A 27,641-nucleotide genomic window follows, 5' to 3' on the forward strand; every position below is an offset into this window, starting at 1 on the left:
TCCGAAGAGGGGCCATTCTGGGCACAGCACTAGTGAGTCAGGTGTGGGGAGCAGGAACTTGACCCCAGTGGGGGCAGCCTCAGGCACTTTCAGCATATTAAGGAATTGTGGTGCCTGGCTTTCACTTCAGGGCACCAGAAAATCCGTTGGATGAGCCGGCTCACCATTGCTGTTCAGGATGAACTAACGGACCGAGTGCCTACACTGTCTGCCAGCATCTGCTACAGGGAACCCCTCTTTCTCTCCTGCACCCCACCCCTCCGCTGGAAAGTCAGTGGAAGGCATTACCTGTGACAACTGTTAGCAAGGCCCCCTCATTCACTCACGTGACCCTCACTTGTAGGGTCACCGGAAAGCAATACTTAGTTGCCCTCCTGAGCTTCATTCCCTCGTTGTGTCTCCCTCCCCCACAGGATCAGTAGGTAGTGCCCTGGGTGGCAGCAGGACGGTGCTGCTGAGAGGAACAAACCCTTGCTGGATCAGTGACCACCCGCCTACAGCCCTGCGGTGCTGGAGGGCTGCGGGCAGAACAGCTACAGGACCAGTAACCCACTCCTGCCTGGCTTCCAGCCGCATCCTCCGGACCCCTACCCCAACGCCGTGGCTTCACGTGGGTATCTGTGCAGCCTCAGGTCTCTTCAGAAGCAAACTCCGTCCTCAGCACTGAACTCCCGCACTGCCCCCATGCAGGGAAATACGGGCAGCTCTCTATCTCCTGCGAGGAACCCCTCAGTCCATCCCCACAGAGGAACACTGTTCACTATATCTTTGCTTACCTGTTACCACTGCCCCAACATGGAAGCCCTAAATATCTGCTTATGTGTAACAATCTCTGCCAAAAGCGCCCCTTTTTCCCCTCAATATTCTGTCTCCCTCCTCTTCACTAGTTATAACAATTCCACCCGCAAGAAAAACCCTTTACTTACTTTTCTTCCCCCCCTTCTCCATCTTTAACTCTACTTTTCAACTTACAGAATTTTGATGTACCTCTCGTTATCTTCCAATAGGGAACGCCCTTTTTTGTTGCCCCAGGTAGGAACAACCTTGTTTCCACTCAGTGGGAAACACTTTTCCTTATCTTCTTTCTACCTTGTCTTATGCACGTTATCATAGTCCACGGCTGCAGAGACACAGTACTGGAACAAGTTTTTGTCTTTCTTCTGGGGTTGAGTGTGGTTGGCATGTAGTGTTTGCCCTTCTTCTGTGTTTGTTGCCATTTCCCAAAACAATTAGGTAAGTTGACCTCCGAGTTCAACCTGCCTCTTTTTCGTATTTGATTCATAACTCACTCATGTTGCCCCTACCTTACTGTATTTGTGGTGTGAACCAGAAGTTACGTTAAGATAAAGTGTTTGGTAAAGTGCCGCATATACCAAGGGCATCCCAGCACTAGGGGAGGTCTGCAAGCACCAGGTAGCACACCACCCACACCAGTGCAATGTGTCTCCCTGCCCAGCGCTCTGGGTCCAATAGGACGCATACCACCCATGCCACAGAAGTGTCTCCCCCTGCCTAGCTCTCTGGGGGCACTAGGATGCCCAACATCCATGCCAATTGAGTGTGTCTATATGCTCTGCTCTCTGGGGGCACTAGGACGCCCACCATCCATGCGAGTTGAGTGTGTCTCCATACCCGTCTCTCTGGGGGCACTGGGATGCTCACCATCCATGCCAATAGGGTGTGTCTCCCTGCCCGGCTCTCTGGGGGCACTAGGACGCCCACCATCCATGGGAGTTGAGTGTGTCTCCATGCCCGGCTCTCTGTGTGCACCAGGACACACGCTACCCAAGCAGTATCTGTAGTCAATTTTTGTACTTACTACCATTCTTATGTGAGTTTAGAATTTATCGGTTTGTATCTTTTATGTTATTCATATACTCTAAAGTCCTTATGTAATGTAACTTGTTCTATTGTAATGTGCTCTGACACCTTCAAGTAAAGTTTGCGCTATATAAAAACGCATAAACAAATAACCGGGAGGCCCCCACCTCGTCGTCCTCTTCTGCTGTACACTGTATTTTCATTTACTGTTGCCTGCGTATATTTCAGTCATTCACAGCCTCCTTAACATACCAAGCATTTGCAGTACAATAGGGCTCACATTTGCGAAAGAATGAACTATTGGCGTTCTAGATAACAATGCCTTTTATGTGTTATTTTTCAAAACAGATAAATAAAAGGCATTGTCATTTGCAATGCCAATAGCTTAAACTCTTGCGAATGCGAGACCTATTGCATTGCAAATGCTAGTCTCTCTGGTTTTCCCTTCTCCTATTGAAATTCAAAAGCAGCAACATTGTCGTGGTGTCACCAGGGCTTTAAGTGGAAGCTTTTTCAATATTCTATACAAGCCATAGTTGCTGCTTATTTTTCTTATGCACCTAACAACCATTGACAACGCCAATAGTCCTGACTTGTTGTAGGTGTGATGTTACTTGTTGTATCATATATCTGGATGCAATGGCAGAAACCGCAAAATACAAGTTGGGCGGCGCAGCTTTTTAGCTCACGTGTTTTAAGCCACGCCTCTAATTACATTAGCCATGCCCCTTTGAGAGACCCCCTTCCAGTTTTTACATCCCACTTAAATAAAGCCCTGCATACCTGTGAGGTGTGCCTGTTGAGTCTCATATGCTGAACTAGAAAAAACCCAAAGCTGTGACACGGGTCAGATTTGGCTTGCTCCCTTGCCAAGTGCCAGATCACTCTAGGTCACAGGTCTTCAAATTGTTGGCGCGCCCCCCTGGGGGGCATGGATGGGTTCCCAGGGGGGCGCAAAGGCCTCTGCAAGCACATGTAAATGAAGACGCCTGGAAGTGCAGCGATATTTATTTGCTGCATTTCCAGGCTGTCTTCATTTACTCCGAAGCCCTCAGAGTGCCGTGGGGCCAGAGGTCAGTGAGTGTGCTGCTGGGGGCTCGTCTGGGCAGTGTCTGGAGTTTTATTAAGACTCCAGCACGCCCGAGTTTTTCACAGGTCTTTAAAGACCATTTACATACCTTTGGAAACTGGTTACGGAGGCTTAGTTTTTTTTCTTTTTCCAGTAACCCCTGGGCCCTGACTCTGCCTATTCCTTACATTTTTACTGTAAATCTACTGCTGTAGCGTGAAAATGCATTTCATGAAAAGGAATATAAAAAAGGGTTGCCAATAGAAAAAATGCCAGCCATGTATGTTTAAAGAGCCTGCAAAGACCTTGCTTTGACACTAAATAAGGTCTTAAATAAAAAAGTATGTATTCATTTGTAATTTGACTTTCTGTCTCTTCCTTTTATTTTCAGTCATGAAACATTCAGGCAGCCCTAGAACACATTTAAAAGTGCTTTATACTTGTTTTTCAAAGTACGCACAGATAAGTGCTGAAAATAGGGCTTTAGGAGACTGTTTACTTTTGTACCTTCTGCAACATCAGAATAATAAGCTGGCAACCCTAATCATAAGACTGGAAGTTTGTTGCAGGATCAGCACATTATTTCCTTCACCCTCGATTCCCTGATTAATTCCATAATAGCAATAGTTTAATTTATATCTGAAATCCTACGCCCGTCAATAACATGCTGATTAACTTCAAGTGTCTGGGAACTCACCCTGCATTCAGATAACTCACTCCTCATTCTCATCCTTCACTTTCACGCTCACCCTGCACTCACAGTGCATAGTTATGGTTTTCCCACATTTGCCACATAATCCATCGTCTGCTGCATAATTTGCAGATTAAAAAATGCAGCAACACGTTACCTCGCAGTGGAAGGTCACCTTTCTGTTGCTTATTGCTATATGTAGGTGTTAATGTGGTACTTATGGGGGGCAATAAAGGCCAGGACAATGTTAACAAGTGTAAAAATAGCAAAATAGTGCAGTAATGCTATAGCAAACTATACAGCATAATTCACCTTTGCTTGCTGCAGAATTTAGTCAGCCATGCTGCATAATTTGGTCTTCTCCTGCTGCATAATTCCAATGGCCCTGTTTATAGTGCTATGAGGTCCCAGCCTGTGGCAGAAAGCACTGTGGATTTGTAAGTCATTATTATAAAACAGTATTTACATACTTTAAGCTAGGCTGCTGCAAAATGATGCAGTGATTGGAATAAAACAAGTTCTTACAAAACATACTTTTTAGTAATAAGTAATCAAACTGTATATAATGCAGACATTTTTGTAAGTGTCTCCGCTATTCCAGATCCCAGCTGATAACTCCTTTACATTACATCTTAAAAAGAATAGATCATTCCCACCCAAAATCTTTAAGCAGATCCACTGGAATTATTCAGCAGAAGAGGACAACATTATGCGGCAGGTTTGACTAAATTATGCAGCAAGAAAAGGTAAATTATGCGGCACAATGCGCCGCATTTTGTGGTTAGCATTACTTCATTTTTTGTCATTTTAACTCAAGGTAATGCTGTCAGGGGAAATATTTCACCTCATTAGTACCAGTTTAACACCCAAACACAGCAGTAAGCAACTACAAGATTACCAGTCAATCTTTGCAAAGGGCCTTCCACTGCTCCGGAACACTTTGTCACGCTTTAAGTAACTTTCTTTCCGTTTGAGCTAGAATCTAGATTTTTTTGTTGAAATCTGCAGATTATGTAGCAAATGCAGTAAATTGATAATTATGTGGAAAACTCTGCTGCTGTTGCAGAAACTCATAATTCCGTGGTTTCTTTTTTAACTTTCTGCACTACCACTCACACTTCGATTTCAGGCAGAGGCATCTCAAAGTCAGTATTAACCATTCAGGGGCAGTTTTTGTGTGAAGGCCAGCAGGGTTGCATTCAGATGCAGAGCCCTAATCCTCTCGATCCCTGGGGCCTCACAGTAATGGTCTGGAAGACAGAGGAAAGGAGCGAGATTCCTAGATATTGTCAAAGAGAAGGCGCAGAATAGGGAGAACTGTATGGTGACTCATTTTTGTGTTTACAAATGGCCAGAGACCGCTTCTTCAGAGTGATACCCCAAAGAAGGGGACGATATAAGTGTTTTTTTTATTTTTTTAAGAGACATTTATTAGTGAAGCTGGTGCTGCCGCCAAGTGTGTAAGTGGCCACTACTGATTATCATAAAGGAGCAGATGCAGCAGGACATGGGCCCAGGGATTTGAGGGGCCCACTGTATCACAATTATGACTGTCTACCTTTTAAAAAAGGGGCATCAGAGCTTATTGTCCTTTCAAGCATTAGGACAGAGGTGATGATCCATCATGGAGGGAAAGAGGTAAAAAAGGCAAAGGAGATAGCCTGCTACTCAGGACTGCAGTTATCATTAGTGCAGCAGGTATAGTTGCATTGCGGTCAAAGAGTGTGAGGGGCTCACAACACCCCAATTATGGGGAGAAGTTTGTTTGGGATATCTGTTTTTGTCTGATGCATTTGCTGTTTTACAAGTCTCATATTTGGTGCAATTCATAAGCTATAAAAAAAAGTATTCCTGAAATCATCTCATAAGCCCCGCTCCCTGCACGCAGCCATGTCCCTCCCGCTCCCCCAATACTGGTCATAAAGTTTTGGAGCGGGGCCCGACCTCAAAACAGTTTGCTTAGGGGGGGCTCAGAGTAAAAAAGTTTGAAGACCTCTGCTCTAGGTGGAGGTCGCCTCAACTCCCCGCTCTTCTGCTTGGGCTTCCTCCATGGAGGTTGGGACTCAGGCTGAGAGTCAGACATTGCACTGCGATGACACCAAAGGTCTGCACAAATACCCCCTAGCAGCGAGCTCGGAAGTACTCATGGAGTAGCTTGCACGCTATCCTGAGTGATGCTAATCGCCCCCCTAATCAACGGCAGTAGTCGATTCTCGCTAGTCTAACGCGACGCTCTGCAGACTCAGCGCATTATGGACATTACAATTCTGTTCTCTATACATTTTTCTTCAACACTGGTACTGGCACTGCACTGCTAATTTTGTTACATACAGCAGGTGTGAACTAGTTCTGACAACTGGTGTTTCAAAAGATTCTTTGTATTGCTGTTCATATACGTATATAATTCGTGTACCCTCAGACATCAAATACACTGTCATCATTGCCTGCAACCATTCTCATTACTGTGATAACTTGTCTTGGAAGTGATGAAAGTGTAGTGTTCTATGATGTAGCAATCATATTAGCTTTTTCTTTGTTAGTACGCCTCTACACTGTAATTCGTGCTGTATGTTGTGAAATGTAGGTATAAAACACACAATAAAAAGATGGTTTCAAAAAAACAAAAAGAATTTTAGCACAATCTAACTCATTTTACTTTAGTATTAACCAGAATCTCTAATAAACACACACACACACACACACACACAAAAGCAACCATGCAAGTTCATCGAAGGAAATCACTCAGCCTCTGGGAAAAGGGCATCCAAGTTAAGAAAGTGCATAACGCATAGTAAATTACATCATACAAATGATCATATTTAAACTTAACATAAAATTGCTCACATGCTGCCATGCTTACTCAAAAATGGCATTTGTACTGACGATTTTATATTTTTGAGAGAAAAGAAATGATGGGTATAATTTCAATAGCGAAGATGAGCAATCAACACTGCGTACATTTAGATGCACTTACTGGACTTCCGGTGAGCGTGTACAGCCACTGGACAGTTTCATTGTGGTTTATAACACCCATCATCCCGTCCACAAAGAGCATGATTTGACTGAGAGCTGCAGGAAATACAGTAAAATTAAATGTCACTGAAATAATCTCACTAGTGCAGAACATTCTGTCAACTAATTATCTAATGCATATTTATAGCGCCCTGTCAGTCATAGAATACTCCCATTTCTGGGTATCTAGACAGAGGATGAAATAGAGAGAGCATCACATGCTGACAGAGTTGTTCCCACCAGGGCATAAAACCATGAATCAATATTTTTGGGCGGACACTGTCAAAACCCCTTTAAGAGGGCCACAGGGCATGCAGGGGCTACTGGACCAAACTGTGGTGGTTGAGGCCTTTTACCCCCGATGACATGGGGCCCAATCTACTATGGACCCGAGCAACTGAGTAAAGTACCCCTTCAGCACTTGACTCTCAGTGGTAGCTGTAGTCGAGCAGTGAACGTTGTCTCAGGGGGAGTGTAGATACAGGTCAGTGAACATGACTCATACCTCAAAGGTCACACGGTAAAAACAATAAATCAATACCCAGTCTAATACCTTTCTTTCATACAAAGTAAAGTAATATTTTATTTCTAATTCTACACATGCAAAGGTGTACAACATTCAGAAGCAACAACACAGCCCCCATTGAGGTTAGGGCTACAGTAGTTGTCAGGCAAATCTCTTTCCCACCTTTCGTCGTCTAACATGTTATTCCCCATTCACTGGTGGCCACATCCAAGGAATGTACACTATTAGGCATGCTCACGAGTTGCTCTTGGACTTTTCAGGATTTTAGTCAAAAGTCTTTATGCAACGTAGCACCATTAGCAGCCAATTATTCTGGCCCATCTGGCCCAGTTAATGACTTACCCGCTCTCGGAGTATGGATGAGTTCAGCGGAGCCGCAGGTGCCCTCAAGTCCTGCTCAGTTCGGAGAAGTCTGACTGCTCGCGGCCCACGCTGCAGCACCCGGTAGCGCAGCCTCTATTATGTTGTTGGAGCAGTTCCCAGCTTGCGAAGACACAGTAAGTTGGCTTTACCTGGGTGTGGGGGCAGGAGTCTGGGATGTAAGGCAATCCTTTCTCCACTTCCAACTGGAGCTCAGGGAGGGTTTGTCGTCCATGGCGTCTTCAGCAGTCCTCACGTCAGTCAGGTGCAGTTACCTAACAGTGTGGGTCAATCCCAGGGAACATAGCCTTAGGCTATCTTTCGGGTAGCAACCTGAATCCTTTGGCACGTTGGTACCAGCAGCCCCTCTTGGCATTAGGAGTTGCGGCAGTACTTGGTGCTGACTTTCTTGGTGTAAATGCCTAGACCGAGATGGTCAAAGGCCCCAACGATTTAGCAGTAGTAACTTTACTGAGGGCCCCTTGGCACATGGAGTCACCACAGCGCGGCGGTACCGGCTCGCCCAGGGTCATAAGGGACTTCACTCTTGGCTCAGTCTCCAGTGGCTCTCTCCCGGCACATGGATGTTTTACAACCGACACAGCATAGCCTCTCATTTTGCTCAGAGAATCCTCTTGCAGGGCTCCTCACTGGACCGCACTCTCTCCAACACACTCTTTTTCCTCACAGGGCATACTGTTCTTGGCACGCAGGCAGGTGCTGCTGCTCCAGGCTCTTGGTGTCCAGGGTGATGTTTCCTCACCCAGCAGGGGGACAAGCAGGCCTTAACACCCAGTCCCCTTCTTACATTGCCCCTCTGGCTGCTTGGCAGAAGGCAAATTTGGGGGTCTCAACCTCCCCTTCTTATAGTTCATTCCCAGACACCAAAATGTAATTTAGGGTCCAAGTCTATTATGTTTTATGTTGGGGTTCTGCCTCTTTTGAAGTGAACACTTCTGATTTTCTTCTCTCCTCATGAAAGACTGTCTATCAAAGCAGGCAAGACTCTGAAGTGGATCGTCCTACAACAGAATTCATGGGAGTAACTAGAGTTCACACCTGGATGTCTGCCACAATCATATGTGCATGAAAAGGTTAATGCTATGCCCCCCCCCAAATCTACCCTTTATAATCCACTTGACAGCCCCATCATCCTTCCTGAGAGTTGTCATGCCCCTTTCTTGTTCTACCACTGAATAAAAGAGCAGTCTTTTGAAGTGTAAAGGGAGTCTCTTCTTATTTCTCTCCAGAGTATGTCCCACTCAGCTCACAAGAATGCAGCAAAAACACAAATCTGTCTGGTGCGATTCCGCTCCAACGCGTGACTTCAGCAGGAAGGCCTGGGCTTCCCAAAATGGAACCCAGGGTCCTCTATGTAATGTACCATTGCAGGCACATTTACTCAGTGTGCATTCACAGCACCCTGACTGCTCAGCACTAGTACCTATATGCACTGTACCCTTGCATGTACACATGCAGTCAGCACACACTCCAGTCTGTGCACCTGTTTAATGCAAACGCTTTTCTATATTTAACCAGGGTGTGCTATTTACAAAAACACCCACGGACAGCACATACACTTACTATGTATGTGCTGTATAATACTTCATCCCTTCATGTATTGTACTTCACACAAGCACACATAACCCAGCACATGCTCTCATTGCGCATGCACTGCACAGCACTACATCTCGTGTGTCATGCATTCCTTACAGGCATTCATACAATCAATACATACACTCAATTCAATCAGCTTTATTCGATTATAAACACGATAATCATAAAAGCACAATAAAAAGACATACCACTGAATGTACATACACAATAGATAAAAAGTCATCATTTTTAAAAAAAAGGATTGGTACACAGCTGGGGTCAATAAGCTTTAAAATTTGATTACATCATGATCGAATTTCTGCATTTTAAAACATTCTTTAAAAATATTAAAACTGATACAATCATCTGTTCTCCTAATATTTGTAAAAACAGAAAAGCAGGATGGCATTGTCTTAGGCCACTTTGCCTTAAGAGCGGCAGGATCCACATTTTTCTATTGCGAGAGTAACATTTACAAAAGAATAATACATGTATGGTCGATTGGGCGGACACATCGTCACATGGACATTTACACAGCTCTCTTGTCCAATCATTCTGGACTGGAAAAGTGACAAGCCTATGGAAAATACCCAGTCTTAGTCGCGTCAGCAAAAATCTATCATGTTCTTTTGTTAGCAGCTCTAAATAAGGCTGGACTCTAGCAGATGGGTCTATTAGCTGGTGAGCTTATTTTCTGTAATTCCACATTTCTTCTCTTATCTTCCAGGTAACTTAGTCAGCTAATTTTAAGGTCTTTCCTCTGGGCCTCTCTTAAACTTAAAGGCTCCGAATAGTATTCAGGGTGGTCAAGATTACCCAGAACATTTTTAATATACTCAAGCCATCTAATGCACTCACCACACACATACTGCAAAGTACTGTTCTGTACCTGTACTTTTTCCATCACAGGCACACACACAACAAGCGCAGAGTCACTATTCCCGTGCTGTGCAGCACTCCACATCTACCTGATGTAGGCCAAGGGTTGAGTTAAGCACACAGCAGCAAAACTTTAATAAGGTGAATGAGCCTGTAGACTTCTCTCCAGTGACACAGGTAAAAAAGGACCAGTTCACTACTACTGATCACTACACAGTATGCTGCCACCACCATGCTTGTGCTGCTTAACTCCTGGTGAAGGAGGTAGTCTTTCACCAGTATGAGGGTTGCACTTTGAGTACCCACCCTTGTCCAACAAGACCACAATATGTGAGACCTGTCATGAAGCACATAAATGATCCATGTTCACCTATAATTAAAACAATAAGAATTAGGGATCCGGACAACAGTACAGCTGGCAGTGGCGGCCAGCGCAGAAAAAGAGTAGCGGGTGGAAGGATTGCAGGGGGTGATGCGCTGGGGGAACATGCAGGGGGGATTTAATAAAACGAATAACAATAAAAGACTTACCTGGTGCTGCCAGCTGCCTCATGCTTCTCTGTTACCAGTTCCTGGCCATCCAATTCCTGCGCTTCTCTCAAGCATGAGAGCAGCATGGGGATTGGCCTGAGCGGGCAGGATTAATGCTCGCTCATTGAAATGGCGGTTGCCGTTTTGTTTGTGGATAGTGCAGTGAAGGACTTAAGTACGCATGTCAGTTTGGCCAGCCTAAGACGGTCGGCTAAACTGACACGCGTACTTAAAAGTGCACCAACCACTCCTTCTCCCTCCTCCCATTGCCTGGCCCCTCCCTACACACGCTGGTGGACAATAGAACTGCTGACGATACAGGGATAAGTTACCCGAAGAATGACCATGCTCTCCCAGAGAGTTTGCTATCGTCCAAGTAAACTGCTCATGCGTGCCACGGGTGTCGTTGTCGAAGTACGGAATCGATCCTTCATGCATGGGGAGTCAAAGCACTGCTCCAGCCGCTGTAAAGCAGGTGAAGACAACATAAGTGTTGCAAAGAATCTACACATCAATGGCCGAGAACCTGCAGGTCAGGCCATATACAAGGCTACCATGCAAGATAAAGTTGTATATACAAGTGTCAACGCTTTAGTTGGATTCAACCAGGTTTCACGAAGTGCAGTTGCTAATAATCATAACATGCTAAATAAACCTGCGCTCAGAAACGCTGCAAGGCAGAGATCAACCAAGTGTCAGAAAATGCAAATTGACATTTAGAAGAAAAGAAATAAATGACTTACTGAATACATTAAAGAGTAATCATTCCACAGCACTGTTGGCTCAATGAGAAATACTGGGGGTTGTGCTTACTGAGCCATCCATGTGAGTTGGAATCGTACTAAGATCCAACTTAAATGTGGAACTGGTTATTGAACGCTGAGAACAGATTTTACTTTTTTCACTTGTGGTATGGAATTATCACCACATAAAGGCCTTTACCAAAGATATTGAAGCCTTGAGAAAGTCACGGGATGATTTCACATTGCATGCGACGAAACACGTGTTGGCTGAGAAAGGACATTGATGTGACAAGACTAAAGAACAGAAACAAAGCACAAATAACAATGTGTTGATATTTGTGCATACATTTTGCAGTTAAAAGTTGTGTTACACCGTAGACACGTGCTGAGGAATTCTTTTGCTTTTTGTGTAGGCCTTGGCTGCATTTTGGGGAAGGTTGGTGGTTCTCCTCACTTTACAGCACCGTACTCTGATATTATTGTTTCTTGAACCAATATATGTGTTACCTCTCCTGAGTGGCGCCAATTCACCTAGTATCATACCAATGGTGTGAAAGTAGTTAAAAAAAAAAAAAGCCAAGTACTGACGAAGTAATTGCATAACATCAGATTAAAGAAACGTTGAATCTCAAGTTCAGTGTAATACCAAATAATTACAAAAGATACATTTTCAGTCAAAAACACCTAAAAGTTGGTGAAACCATTGATGAATTCATGTAGAGGCTTGATAAACTCAAACACTAAGTTCAATGAATTTAATAATTGAGAAGCTATGCATCTTAAGAGTTTTTGATGGATGCTTGTCTGATTCATTCAGACGACGGATGCAGAGAGAATCGTTTTGTCTGGAGTGAGTATTGATGGCTGCCAGAGTTGACTCCTTGACCCCAAGGGAGATTTCTTCAGTCCTCTAGTCTTGAGTAGAGCGTCGAAGTTCCAGGATTCAGCTTCAGGGTTTCGTCCAGGGATATCTAAAGTTCTGGTTACAGAGGTTCCTTACTTATACCTAAGGAAGGGGTTGGACTAGCTCTGGGGACCCACCTATGGGAGGGTTTGGAAAGAGGGGTGGCTACACCCATTTCCTTTGTCCAGTTTCACGCCAGAGCAGGTTGGGAGCCCCTGAACCGGTTTGAGCTGGACTATGCACAGGGACACAAATGTGCCCCCAGTGCAGGACTTCAAAGCACTCAGAGTGCTCCCACCCAGCCCCAATACACATAAGCCTGTCTGGGAGGTGGTTACACTTCCCTGTGACAGGAAACCTATTGTCCAGGCCTCCCCTGCCGGAGTTACGGTGAGCAGCAGGAGGCCAGACCTGTGTCTGTGGCTGCAGCATCCATTTTGTGATGCCAGGGCTCTGTTAAGTTTCAACCGGGTATACCAGTGCTGTCATCTCTCTCCCTCTGGAGTTACTGGTGTGGGGGTATGATTCTAAGGTGTTTGACACCAAACACAACATGTTTCTTTGCAGCAAGTTCCAAGTTAGCATTTACCGTTGGGTTATAATGCACTTAGAGTATATGGTCAGGCTGCACTACAAACAGCATCAGAGAATGGACTCCGACGCTGCAGAGGGGCTCTGCTCATGCAGAACCCCTCACATAAGAACCAAGCACTCTGTCTTCAGGATTGATAAGGCCTGCCAAAGGAGTGGCTTATAGGTTTATATGTGTGTATATATGTAGTGATACAGGTAACCTATATCAGAGTAAGGGGTGCATGCACCACCTTACCCAGGCTGCAATAGCAGACCTGTGGTGTCATTTTTGGGTGGCTTTCCAGGGCTGGCATAATACATGCTTCAGCCCCTGGTAGGCCTCTGGGTTACCTATGCCCTGGGTACATAGTGTACCATATACTAGGGACTCACAAGGGTACCTCAGGATCCAATCTGTGGTGTACCTAAAGTACATGCAATCATTTTAGAGAGGAAGCAGCTAGGCTGGGGCCCTGAATAGCAGGGTCCCAGCCAGACTAAAGTTGAAAAACAGTTAAACACCAGCAAAAAGTGGAGGTAACCTGTGAAGCAGATCCTACTCTCCGACACTCAGTCTCGTTTTTTTAAATTGAAATATCATGAAAAATGTATACAAGAGAGGCACTCATTTAAGGCCCAGATGAGTTTACAATTTACTGTTGACTCTATTCCATAGTTGGCAAGGCCAAAACGCAAGCAAAGCCTTTCACATGTGCTGTAGCGCTTACTGGGCCCTTATTTACTTTCCAGTTATTTACTAAACCAAATGGTCCTCCAATGGACCTTGCTCTGAGCTGAGAGTGGTCGGATATTTGGGGGAACTGGAAGTCATCCAATGATGATCAGGAATAGGATAACTGTATTTACAAATTAAAAACTCAGCTTGTTTAGATAATTCTCAGGAAAATATAATAGATATAAAATATGACCACTGTAGGCGGGAAAGGATCTTACAAACTAAAAGTTCAGTTATTAAAATAAAGAATATTAGCATCAGGATTTAACGTTCGGAAACTTCTCTCTTGCATTTCTGTTCAGTCATGAGGTAAATGCACTTTCAGAAAGAAAAATAAGTCACAGTAGCAGAGTCAAATTTAGTTAAGTTTGTTTTATCAGTTTAATTGGAAGAGATTTACGTTAACTCTTTCGATGCGTCGGATGGCAGGGAACCAGTCGATGCACCAGTGCTCATGTGGGCCGGATGGCTCCCGGCCGTCCGTGCACATGGCACTTGAAATACCTCTGTTGTAGGCGCCCCAGCCCCCAAGCTGTTTAGTGCTTAAAGGAATCCCTCTGGTGCGGGCACCAGAGGCATTTCTTTGAGCCCTAAACAGCCTTGGGAGCTGGGGAAGGGCTTCCCCAGCTCCCAAGGCTTTTCTGCTGGTTTCAAGGAAATTATCTGCACGTACGTTGCGCTGATGTAACTTCTCTGAAACCGAAACTGAAATTAGCTGATAGGCTCATTTCAGTTCCACTTTCTTTGTGCTCAGGGGGCTCAGTCCCCAGAGCACATAGCATGCCAGGAGAGGTATCATTGCAAAGGGGAGAATCTCCCCTTTCCAATGGTACCCCTACCTAGTGGATCCCTGCTTGGGGATCACCTCAGTAGGGTGATCTCCAAGCAGGGATCCACCCACTGGACACCAGGGAGTGGGGAGCGGCCCCGTGGACAAGGGCCTATGCCTATTTGTTCTTGGGGATATTCAGTCTTTCTGCCCCTTAGATGCCAGGATTTCTTTTTTTTAAATTGCATTTAGGGGTGGGGGGCAGCCTGAGATAGGCATGTCAATGACCCCTGCAAAACGGCAGTTTTTTTGCCCCCCTGAGGCAGATGGGGCAATAGCCCCCAATCTGCCACCCGGGGGGGGGGGGGGGCAGAAAGCCCACTAGATGCCAGGATTTTTTTTTATGGAGAACTGCTCAGTAAAGCAACTGCTCAGTAAAGCACTCCAATACCTTCCAGTCCCGTTCGCGCTTACGGGAGTGTGTCCCCAAAGAGACATTTGCAGCCAAAGAGTTTCCTTCTTTTTGAATCCATTTCACAGAGGAACAAATTGAGAAAAGCAGGTATGAGCCCTTTGTTGAGGTCATGGTTTTTTGCAAGTGAGCAGAGGAGCAAACCTAAAGCATATTCATGTTTAACATAGATGTTCGTTCAGAAAATAAACATTCCAGATCTAGCGGAATTTACATCACGCACCTTTGACCTCCCTAAAGGCATCGTAGAGTTACCCCTTCTGTCTCCCATGGCCCCTGAAGAGCTCCCCGTTTGCTACGATTTAAACAAGCCGGTGGTCACAACAGCGCATGAGAAACCCTCCTACAGTAAGAGAAACTCATTAAAGACAGTAGTGCTTACAGACTTAAAAAAAAAAAGACGTAGCATGTAATAACCGAAGTAAAAGGACCAGTCCTAATGGGAGGTTACAGATGAAGACGAGGCGGTACTAAGGAGCGACTAACAAGTCTAATAACGAATCAGAAGCCAGCATTTACGAAGGACAATGACACTCACCAATGACAAATATGGGCGGAGAGTGGGTGGTGCTTCATGTACCTACTCCAAAACAACATAGCTCGCAGAGCAGCGCATGTGCTGCCCAGGCTCAACCTAAACAAGCATTGGCATAGCCAATAGGTCTCGCCTTTGGGACCTTATAAGTGTTTAGCTATGCAACAGTTGCATAACTAAATACTTATAAGGTCCCAAAAGCGAGACCTATGGGCTAAGCCAAGCGGCCGCAAAAGTGATCGCGATCAAACAAAGCGGCCGTGAAAGTGAAAGTAACCTCGGTCAAGCGCGGCGCACGTGCCCGCGCACATGCTCTGTAGCTCTAGGCTGGCCTGGTAGCACTTTTTGGAGCCCTCACAAAATGTCTCGCCAGACCAGCGCATGCGCTGGGTCAGGCGAGACCTAAAAATTAGCAAGGAGGGGGTGCAGTCTGTCTCAGCCAAGGGAGACCCCCAGGCGCACACAGTGTATGCGTCAGTCTGGATAGATAGCCAGGTAAGCCTTTAGCAAAGACTAGTTCAGGAAAGTTCAGCAAAGTTCCAAGTAGCCAGTACAGTCCGATAAGATCGAGATCCGTCTTTGTCTACCACCGTAACAGTAGAGATCACAGCAGTACGAATGAAGCTCTCTCCCTCTTAAGACCCCTTAGGATAGGCGATTATACTCGTCCAGTTGCACGATGACACCTCCTGGCATCACCTCCATTAGTCAGACCACTCAGCCCATTGGTCAGTTGGTATAGGATGAGTATGATGCAACAGTAAAGAAGACACAAAATCCGGAAGAATAGGTGATCAATTATGCAGTTCCTTAAGTTATCCAACATGTGACACATTGAACAATGTCACATTGAGAAACTGACATAGTAAGTTCAAAAGGGCACTTTCCCATAATTGTAACAAGTGCCCCGCGCAGTAGAGAAGTCAAAGAAAACAGTTTTTTAAATTAACTACAACTCTATCAGATGCATAATCATCCGAATGGCAGAAATCTTTCAGTCACAAATCCTCTCTAATTTAGCATGTGAGAACTCACACTGGACAAAAACCTTATCAGTACCCTGAGTGCCAGAAAGGTTTCAGTCTCAAAAGGTATCTCATTCAGCATGTGAGAATCCACACTCTGCACAAACCTTATCAGTGCTCAGAGTGCCAAAATAGCTTCAGACAGAAATCTTGTCTCACTATGCACATAAAAAGCACACTGGACAAAAACCATATCAGTGCTCCGAGTGTCAAAAAAGCTTCAGTTTTTGGGGCAGTCTCACTCGACACAAGAGAATCCACACCAGGGAGAAACCCTATCATTGCTCTGAAAGCTGGAAAAGTTTCAGTCAGAAACCTGGTCACGCTTGTCACGAGACAACTCACACTGGACTACAACCGTATCAATGCTCTGAATGCCAAAAAAGTTTCATCGATAAAGGCAGCCTCACATGAGAGATCACACATTGGCCAGAAACCTTAGCAATGCTCTGATTGTCAGAAAAGATTTAAGCGCAAATGGTACCCAACACTACATGAGAGAATCCACACTGGGCAAAAGCCTTATCAGTGCTCAGAATGCCATGAAAGTTTCAGGCAGAAAAACAATCTCATTCGACATGAGAGTACACACACTGGACTAAAACCTTATCAGCGCACTGAATGCCAGAGAAGCTTTAGTCAGACATACCATCTCATTCAATATGAGACACCACACACTGGACTAAAACCTTATCAGTGCACTAAATGCCTGAAAAGCTTTAGTCAGAAAGGGAATCTTAAACTACATGAGAGAACACACTGGGCAAAAAACGTATTAGTGTACTGAAGGCCAGAAAAGCTCCAGTTGTAAGGTCAGTCTCATCTGACATGCGAGAATCCACTCTGGACAAAAACCTCATCCGTGCTCGGAATGCCTAAAAAAACGTTCAGGCTGAAAAACTGTCTCCCTCAACATGAGCATTTACACACAGGTCAAAAACCTTATTGGTGCACTGAATGCCAGAAAAGCTTCCCTCGTAAAGGTAATCTCTTTAAACATAAGAGAACCCAGAAGGGGTACAAACCTTATCAGTGCTCAGAGTGCCAAAAAAGCTTTGCTTGTAAGTTCAGTCTTATTTAACATGAGATAATCCCTAATGGCGTTGCTGAGTGGGCCTAAAGTGGCAAATCCATGGCTCCCCTGTTAGGCTACTTACAGACGTGGTCTGGCCGTGGGGTCCCCCCCGTTTTGAGCTGCAGCTGGATCTCCGATATTGGTCTGCGCCTCGCCACCGCGCAGCCCGCTGCTCACTCGGGTCCTCTTGGTTGCCTCTTTGCCGCTGCAGATGACTTCTCCCACTGAGTGCGCCCCAAAATGGCGAAGCCCTGATTTCCCCAGTGAGGCTTCTAGCTAGTGTGTTACTGGCCGCGTTGGGCTACCGCTGTTGGAGCTGCGACCCGATCTCTGGACCTTAGGTCAGCACCTTGCCTCAACGCAGCCCGCAGCCTTGTCTGGTTTCTCTGGCTGCGGCCGTGCCCTGCCGACGAAACTCCTGCCTGGTGCGCCTCTCAATGGTGCAGCCCTTAAGTAATGCTACTGTCTCACGCTTGTCTTGCCGTGTGGGGTCCCCTCTACTCGATAATTTTTTTCCCTGACTCGGGTCGAGGCTGAGCCATGGATCGACGGTCTGTCCTGGAGACCTGTCTTGCTATGAAGACTCAAGGGCACAAAAATTACATTATCGAGGCGCCCTGCTCTGGCAGCTAGAAGCACACAGGCGATCCCAAGGCGCTAATCACAGGTAACAGTGGAAGGAAACACAGGGTTAGAAATCTTGCACAAACTCCTAAATGCGGAGTGAGTTGCAAATTTAGAGACAAAAAGAAAGCCTCATCTTACTCAGAATTATCTAAAAATGAAACAATGCAAACACATATCCATGTATGTATGAGACAGAGCAACATGGCCAATGCCCGGTGGAGCTGCCTAGACAGCTATAGAGGAGATCGGCTCTGGTTCACCCCCTCGGGCGTCACCTTCCCAGCTGGACACAGTTCTCCTCATCTCTCCACTGTGTCTCCCTTCTCGTCCAACGAATTACCAATGATCTACCGACAACTGAGCCAATCTCAGCCCTGAACCTTTGCAAATAGACAACCTGATTGTGATCGGCGATCTCCTGCCCTCCTCGATCCTGTGACTGCCTCCCATCCCAGTTGCTCTTCCCTTGCTGGTCTGCCTGACCGGAGCTGCATTCCTAATACCTTTTTCTTTTCCTCCCTTTCCTTCTATGTCCCAAAGGACATGTGTCTGTTATGTTATGTTATGCTCTATTTACTCATGTGGCCGTGTAACATTGTTTTCTATGGGTTGTTGTTATTCTATGCTCTAGTAACACATGTTTTGCTGTGTAACCTTGTTTTTCTTTTCCCATGTTTTAATATGCTCTTGTAACTGATGTAATTTGTATCTCACTGATCCTCATGTAAAGCGCTCTGATGCCACCGGGTCTAGCCAGCGCTATATAAAACTCTTCAAATAAATCCATATCCGATACCGACCACGAGGTTCCAACATATAAATGCGATATTGGGGGGGGGGCTTCACTCGGGTGGCCTTGTGAACATGCTTTCAATCTACATACTGTGGGGGGATAGCCACCCTAGACATTCAATCCTACTATGCACCATCCCATTTACTAGTGCTAAATGAATGATGGTAGAGGATAGGCGAGACCTGGCATGCGCAGTGGAGCGCTGGTTGATGGGCGATGTAACCTTTCACCCTAAACTATACGCGGGACCGGCGCTTCGGGCGTTGCCACCGGTGATGAGGGTAGCATTGGGAACCTGGAAGCAATCACTGCGTAGGATGGGATGGTGGGGGCAAATTAACAGGGAGACTGCCTGTGACACAATGGTCTTTTGCCTCAGCTCGCCACACTGGGAGGATTTCGAAGCTGGGATGATATTGGTATATGCATGCTCGGGGTGGTCATGCAGTGTCGGTCATTGAAGTCTTTCCAAGAGCTACAAAGAGAATATGCCATGTCTCGCATGCAGTTTTATGACTCTCTCTTATTCCGGCATGCCCTATCTCCCTATATTACACAAATTGAGACCCTGCCCGAATTTAACCCAATGGAAGCTAAAGTTTTTATGGGGACCTTGGGGACCACAAAATTACTAAAATATACCAATCCCTCATTACAAACAGCACTACTACACTAGACACACTCCGAGAGACTAAGCACTCAGACCTAGGTCCCCTTGATTGGACAGCAGCGCTGGAATCGCAGTGTGGAGCAGCCACTGCTTCGCGACTGTGGCTCATTTAATTCAAATACCTGCATCCGGTATATTACACCAGACAGACTGTAGGGCAGGGCTCGACATCTCCTATATGTTTGCGGTGCGGTAATGCCTCTCTGAGGTGCTGGGCTGGGAAATTCCTTTGTCGCCGAGACTGGCCCTACTACACATTACAGAAGGGATCGGGGGCAATAGTTACAAGCGTCACTATTTTTGGGCCTCACATTGGTGAAACAGGATATCACTAAATTGTGGAAGGCCAACTCTCCCCCCTTGTTGGGTACTTGGAATAAATGGGATGAACCACAGCATGGGTATGGAGCTAGCTATATTTAAAGCTAGGGGAATGCCTTCAAAAACACCCTAAATCTGGAAGAGAAGGGAGGACTATCAAGGCCTTTATTTTGAGCCCGTCACCCCATTGAGAATAGATACACGAATAATGGGATACTAGGGAGGCAGGCAATCGTATTATCAAGTGATGCATTAGTATTTAGGATGGAATGGTGGGGGGTACCAGCACAAGAGATTGTAGGGCAGATGTACAGATGTAGCACAACAGGTTGCATCATTGAATGCTAAAGTTTTATCTAACTTTGTATCTTTCTTGTATAGTTTTGATAAAATGAATGTCGACAATATAGATGTATCACAGGATTTTGCTGGTTTCACCCACAACTCAGGTCGAACCAGACTGTACTTGGCTGTTGAGACAATAAAATACGTTCTTTAAAAAAAATTAAATACAACTGACAATAGTGTGGAATGTTTCCATAGGCCTTGGTTGTAACAGTCAACTATTTCACTTTAGGAATGAGGCCTACATGAATTTAAGCTAATTAACGCAAAGTTATTTTAATAGTGAATCATAAGTTTAAAGGAAGACTAAAGCATATAAGTTCAAATATATCATTGATGCACTGGTAATCATTTCAATATAGTTGAAAGCAATAAAAGTATAGGGTACTCAAACTTTGAAAATACCAACATATACATATAGCTAATATTTTCTCTAAACATTCTTGTTTATAATCTAAATCATTAATATAATTATGAAATACATTCTAGAGACGTTTCATGAAAGCTTGGTTCATCATGATTGTGCAACACCTACTTTTCTTTTGTCATTTTCAGTGTACATGTTATTACATGCAATATCACTCATTAAATTTCACATAAAACCAAGTTAATTCATATTGTTTTCAATGTAGTCTTATTAATGTTCACACTCATATGAATATCAAGTTGATTAGCAATAAACCTAATGTGAGAATTTACCATTTTACACATTTCTAGCACGTTAATACAATGATAGATTTTCATTAATAAATCACAAACTAACTCATTGAATGAATATTTCTAATCTACCTTACTTCTGCATGTTTTTACGATGCAGTAACAATATTTCGCATGTTTGTGTCATTTCTCATAACGTGTTATTTGCAAGCATTTACCATTTTCTCTCGGAAAAGGGTCATAAAATATTTCTTAGTCATAAAATCTTTTAGCAGTAATCGCTGCTCTATCAATTACCCCTTTGATGGCAAATCAAGCCATCACACTTATCTTTATCTCATCTGATGTCACTTTATAGTGCTGCTGTTCTCAAACATTTTAGCCTAGAATGTTCTAGTACTTTTAACTCATCTAAATACCCACATTGTCTATGTTCAAGTTCTATTTGTGCTCTCTTTCTTTTCACTCCTCTTGTTTTTGGTTTCTTGTTTTTGTAAATTTTAATAAAAAGTATCAGCATTTGTACACAAATAGCTGTTAGCATCGGGGTTAATATATTTCCCATTAAACCACTTCCCAAACTCGTTAACCATTACCCACTGCAGATGAGCCTTTCCCAATTGATTCCTAAGCACCATCAGCTTTGAGTCCACTCAAATCATTTTCCAGGTGAGTAATGTTGGTAATATGCACCTTCAAATCTTTACTTTTGTCAGGGATATACTTGCAACATTTTTAAACCTTCAGCATCCGGCAGACCCTACCTTCTTTTGTAAGAAGAATGTCTAATGTAAGTCTATTTTGAAGCACCATAGATCGGATAGCAACCATTTCAGTATCTATGGCAAGGAATCCTCCAGCTGTATTTGTCGACAGCCTGCCAACCACCGTTGAGAGTTTTTGAATTTTTTGAGAATTTAGAATTACCCCAAATGATGTCATTATTGCCCCAAAAATATCACCTATCATTTTGGCTTCACTAGCACCCCTTTTTAAGTGTGTATGTTTTATTTCATTGGTTTCATCTGATTGACCCATATGATACATTTTTGGAAACATTATTTCATTATAGCAGCATCCGCACCATTGTTTTAGCAGCCGGGGCAGACATTTTTCCAACAAATGTAGTAAATTCCTGAGAAGACAGTTCAGTTAAAAAAGTAATGTTTATTTAGACCATAGTCTTTAAACAACAATAAAACCCAAATGTAAATAGTAAAACAATATAGCTACAAATTCTTCTCCATTTTCATTCAAATTAATAGCCTATAACGGAATAGTAACGGCACTGATATCCCACACATGACACAATTACAAGATGAATTAATATGTCCAGTTTAATTCGGTCCCCCAAAAATTTATAAAATTTCATTCAATTTTATATTAAAACAGGGCAAAGTGCATTTTAATAAAACTCAGTCTTAAAATCAATAAATCGTTAAAACCTCTTCAGCTTCTCCCTAAAGAGACTTTTTTATGGCTTTCATATAGTTTGCAATAGCAATCTCAAGAATAGTCATCTCTGTAAGTAGGGCTACTGCCTGTTCTTGTGACCTCCTTTCTTATTTTAAAAAGATTGGACGTAGTATTAATTTCCGCTGAGCCAAAATTGAAATACAATCTACTAAAATATGCAAAATGTCACATTTTGTTTCCAACATACATTTGCAATTTCCATCTGGCTGAATCATTTCTGCTTTTTTTTTTTCATTTGTCAGCTAGGGGTTGATGCCAATTCTTAACCTTAAAATTTCAAATCTGAGCCAATAGTTGGGTAGTGTATCCAGATAAGGATACCAGGCTTCATTCAACCATGGAGTTCTCATACATTGTACTGATTTCTTCATACTCAGATACTCCATTTCTACATTTCTGGACAATTCCTGCCCTTGGGATCTGAGTGTGCTCTTAGTAAATTCTGCATGCAGTGTATGTTGACAGATTCTCACTTTTATGTTCTTGCCTACAGTAAGCAGTTTCGTTCTAGTTTCCTTAGTCCATTTTAGGTTACTAGACTGAATCTCCTCTCTGCACCATTGTGAGACCTTCTGCATTACTCCAGGGTCCTGGTGTTTCCAAAACCTTACTAAAGCCATTTGAGTCTGTATGCTCCATGCCATTATTCCTAACTCAATAATGGCCTGGATCGTTGCAGAACTGGGTAGAGACAATAAGGTTTTTAAACACTTTCCTTCTTTGTAGTCCCAGCCGCTTTTACCATTTACACAGAGGACTTCAGCTCCATACAGTACTTGCGGGGGTATCATAGCAATATAAGCCTTTAATAACTGTCTGTGGGACATATCACTATATTGTAAGTTGAATTTTTTCAGTCCAAAAATCGATGTAAAGGCTTTTGCTTTTACCAAAGACTCCCAAAGGCATTTAGGGTCCACAGAATCAAATGTGGCCTGAAAGTCCACAAAGCAACTTGTATGTTTTATTTCATTGGTTTCATCTGATTGACCCACATAATACCTTTTTGGAAACACTATTTCATTATAGCAGCATCCGTACCATTGTTTTGGTAGCCCGGGCAGACATTTTTCCAACAAATGTAGTAAATTCCTGGGAAGACAGGATCTACACCTCCAAAATATAAACCCCACCCACAATTTGGAAGGAGTGATCACATTCACTGGAACCAACACATTTATTGTTATATTCAGGTCTATGTCGCAATATGCAAAGCTTTCCTTTATGTTGCCATTATAGAACAATTGCAGCTTGTGTGTCAGTCGTGTTAAGCTCAGAATCCTTGTGTGCCCAAGGTGAAGTCTTTGAATGACCCTCAGCATTTGTTATTATTTCCCCAAGCATATCTTCAACTGAATCGATTAATTATTTTTCTACACTGGGAAAAAGACAGGTTAAATTGTGACAATGTGCATAAGCAATATCTAAACTTTGAGTGGATTGAAAAAATTCACCCATCACTTCAGCTGTTTGCATGTCAGGCACATTAATGTGTTTTCTAACAGGCACTTCAAAAAAGACAATCATAGTTAGAATAGTAGTAATGAACTGTCTTTTGCAATAAATCAGACTGGTTATCACACTGCAAGAAATTCCATAGGTAACAAGTAAATGATGATAAGTTATCCCCTCTGGAACAGAGATAGGCAAATGCATGCACACAACAATTTCGAGCATCCATTGTCTCCATGTACTCGTAGAGCAATTTTAGTAAAAACATTTAAAGAAAAATCACTAGTGGATTGATCTGCACGAAGAGTTTTGTAAGCTAGCATGTTTAGTTCAATTTCATTATTACTTTCTTCTGGCAGTTTTGTAATGGACGTAAGTTTAAGCTTTTAAAAAAAAAATTTCTTTATTGGTATTTTCAATTATATATTAGTACATACATACAGGTGTTAATATGTCATCTATCAAATAAAGTATGATACACACCATATATATTCAACATAGCCAAAATAACAATTAACTTGGTGCAAGGGATCAAATCAGTTCACTTTTAGGTCACTGTGATCTAGTACTATATAGCATCATAACAGTATTTCCTGCTTTTTTAACAATATGCGCACTAGAGAGTCACAAATGTCTCTTCATCATATAGACATATCTTATAAGAAATAACAAACAATTTGTCCCAATTTCTGGAAAAAAATATAACTTAGTGTCGTCCAGTGCAATTCCCAAAATACTCTTTTCATGAAGGTGAGATGGTATAGGTCTTCTTGTGTAGGAGCTTAGTCGGTCACCTGGGGGGGGGATGGGGGCAGTGGGTAGACAGGGGGGGAAACACCTCTCAGTCAAGCCTCTTATCTATCTCTTCCCTCATGGTTCTGTAAAGCTAGTCCATTCACTCTCCGCTCTCAAACCATTGTCCGCTCTCTCTCCGGGGTGTACTTTGTCCCTGGTACTCCAAGCTCTAGACACTCCCGTCCACAATTCCGCCATTGGATGGTGGCGAACCTCCGGTTGTATTGCCCTTTCTTCTGCTTTGGTCCATATGTCTACATTTTGTTTACCGAGCTAACACTGTGGGCCCCATCCTCTCCTTCCATGTCATTATCTGTCTGCGCGCTAGCACCAGGGATAGGTCTGCGAATCTGGATCCCACTCTTCTTGCTTTTGGTCTAGGGAACAGTCCCAGAAGACAGACCTCATCAGAGCAGGGAAGTGCACAGGCCAGTGTTGTGTTAATATGGTCTAGAACCGTGCCCCAGAACCCCTGCAGCTTTACACACTTTCAGGTGATGGGCACGAATCCCGGGTCTCGGTTTCCACATGTGGGCAGCCCGAACCTCCTCCCCGGCATAATATTCAGTCTGTCAGGTGTTGGGTAGATCATATGAACATAATTAAATTGGATTCTTTTTAATGCGGCATTTCTGGACACCTGTTACAGACTCTGCAGTACCCGAGCCGACTCCCTGTCCTGCAAGTCTCTTCCCAGTGCTACATTCCACCTCTCATTTGTTCACTCTAGGGGAGTTTTTACCATACCTATTAACGCTCTATAGTGCCACTTCATTAAATGTCTAGCTGACCCTAATGTCACAGTTTGTAGAGTCTCATGAATTTGTGGTTCCTGCCGACTGCTAAGTCGGGAACTGTCCACTGGGCAGGCCATATTGAGATAAGTGTTCCCTGGGGATCAAAGTTCCACTTTAGAAGCAGTCTTCCACCAAGTTGATCTCAGCAGACGTCCACTTGGACATATGCGTGTGTGAAAATGGGCGCAATTGGAATCCAATTATAGGCATAGTGCATAGGGAGAGACATAGGGTGCATAGGAAGGGACTCCAACTGTGCACCGGCGATATCTCTTCCAAATATGTAACGCTGCCTTCAACAACACCCCCGGTTCCGCAATGTGCACCAAGGATGTAGGAGCTTAGCCAGCTGCAGTCCCTGATTGTCAATTAGGTTAATTGTATTTAACAGTTCAAGGTTCCTTTGGTCTAACCACTGGGCTAACCAATGCAGTTGGGCCACCAGGTAATATAATTCAAACCCCGGGGAGCCTAATTCTCCCTCTTCTGGTGTCCTCTGTAATATGACCAACAAGACCCTGTTCCTTACCTCGTCCAAAACCAATTCCCGAAGTAGTCAGTTGAGCCCCGCGAATCACGAGGGTGAAATTACCACCGGTATGTTAACAAAATAACATAGCAAGCATGATCATTTTAGATAGAAATGCCAAAATGAAACACATACCTTAAGGGACCACATGACTGGGCTCAAATAACCATCTCTTAGATCCTCCACATTGTGAAATACTTGTATTTCTAAATATCTAAAGGAACGGGGGCACCAGGTGAGGGCATCAGGCAAATCAACAGGGCATTGAGCTTTACTTGTCAGCGAAAAAATTTGGTTTTTTTCGCTTTATGGAGCTTACGGCCTGCTAAGGCAGAATACCCATCTAGAAGGGCTAGTGCTTTCTCCACCCCTCAACATCCATCCCCCAGATATAGTAATAAGTCACCTGCATAAAGTGAAATGACATAGTCCCTCCCCACGAGCACATAGCATGCTGGCATCCCCATTGCCAAAACAATTCTGAATGAGGCTCAATAGTCAGGGCGAACACTTGTGGTGACAACTGACACCCCTGTCTGGTACCCCTATAGATGTTATAGGAGTGTGATATCACCCCACCTGTTCTTACTTGAGCCGTAGGATACAAGTATAATAGTTTTACCCATCTTATCAATCCATCACCCAAACCCATTCTCGTCAGTATGGCATACAGAAAGTCTCACCTCACAGAGTTGAATGCTTTTTTCAAATTGACTGACATTATAAGAGCCTTCAGAAATTGGCCCCAGTCTGGATGATGTGGAAGAGTCTACAAAGGTGGACCTAGTTGGTATGAAACCATTTTGGTCTCTATGTACAAGGCCTACCATATGGGTAAGAGTCCCGTAGCAAACATAGTGCTCAAAACTTTAAAATCAACTTCGGGAGGGGGACAACTAGAGCATCCCTAGTATAAGGCGGCAACACGCCCTTATCTAGAGCCTCTGCATAAAGTGCCTCCAATTTAGGAGCCAGAATCTATGCAAACACAGTGTAGAATCCCACCGGCAAACCATCTGGTCCCGGCGTCTTCCCGGTGGCCATCTCTCTAAGGGCTTCACTCTTGGGCTGTCACTGGCCCTTATAACCCACTTCGCATACTAAGATCCAGTGTATTTAATGGTAGAGGCACCAGGAACTCAATCAGTTTATACATGGGCTGTGGGAGCAAAGCTACGTATAACATCTCGTAATATGCACTAAATGCTTCATTTATGGCTCTGGGAGAATAGAACACTGCCCTTCTGCATTCCTGTCCTGTGTGATAGGTGACCCCTAGACTCGGGATGCACCAGCCATGCGAGTAGTCCACCTGCCTTACCCCCTTCCTCATGCACTTGTGACTGATATTCATGCAAATCTAGGCATCGCAACCGCTCCAGTGCTCTGCTATACTCTCATCTCGTAGTTTCCAACTGTTTATACATCTCAGTATCTGCTGATAATTCAAGGCTTTGATCATATAGGGTTGTTTCCAACTTGGAGAGCGCTCTCAACAGCTCTTTTTGTAATCCCACTGTCTGCGCCAAACATTGCCCTGTCACCACTATTTTAAATGCCTCCCACTCTACCGTTCTAGCGGCAGTTGTATCCTGGTTAAACTAGAAATATTCAATAATTATCGTATGGAAAGAGTTCCTAAAACACTCGTCATTTAAAAAGGCTAGGTTAAGCCGCCATGTGGGGGTCACCGTTGGTTCCGCCAGAGGGTGGAGACATAGAAGTAGTGTTGTGTAGTTCCTATAAACCTATATAGGATCTGCGCGGTTCGACAACATACACTGTAGGATTGATGTCAGACTGATTCTGGACACCCCTACTGGGTATGTCAGCCTGTATACCAGCTAGCTCACAGTGCCACA

The 27,641-nt window shown here is 44.0% G+C and overlaps 1 protein-coding gene across 3 annotated transcripts in view; it reads right to left on the bottom strand.

The window, feature by feature from the left end:
* The window catches only part of LOC146775817 (FH1/FH2 domain-containing protein 1-like), a 2,636,482-nt gene that overhangs the window by 1,983,725 nt on the left and 625,116 nt on the right, over positions 1–27,641 (bottom strand). For all 3 annotated transcript variants that reach the window (XM_085639988.1, XM_085639986.1, XM_085639987.1), the window contains exon 6: positions 6,556–6,650. In XM_085639988.1, the coding sequence (XP_085496114.1) occupies positions 6,556–6,650 (95 nt within the window). The remainder of the gene's footprint in view (positions 1–6,555; positions 6,651–27,641) is intronic.

The sequence above is a fragment of the Triturus cristatus genome, chromosome 12 (assembly GCF_964204655.1).
Source record: "Triturus cristatus chromosome 12, aTriCri1.1, whole genome shotgun sequence".
Classification (NCBI taxonomy): domain Eukaryota; kingdom Metazoa; phylum Chordata; class Amphibia; order Caudata; family Salamandridae; genus Triturus; species Triturus cristatus.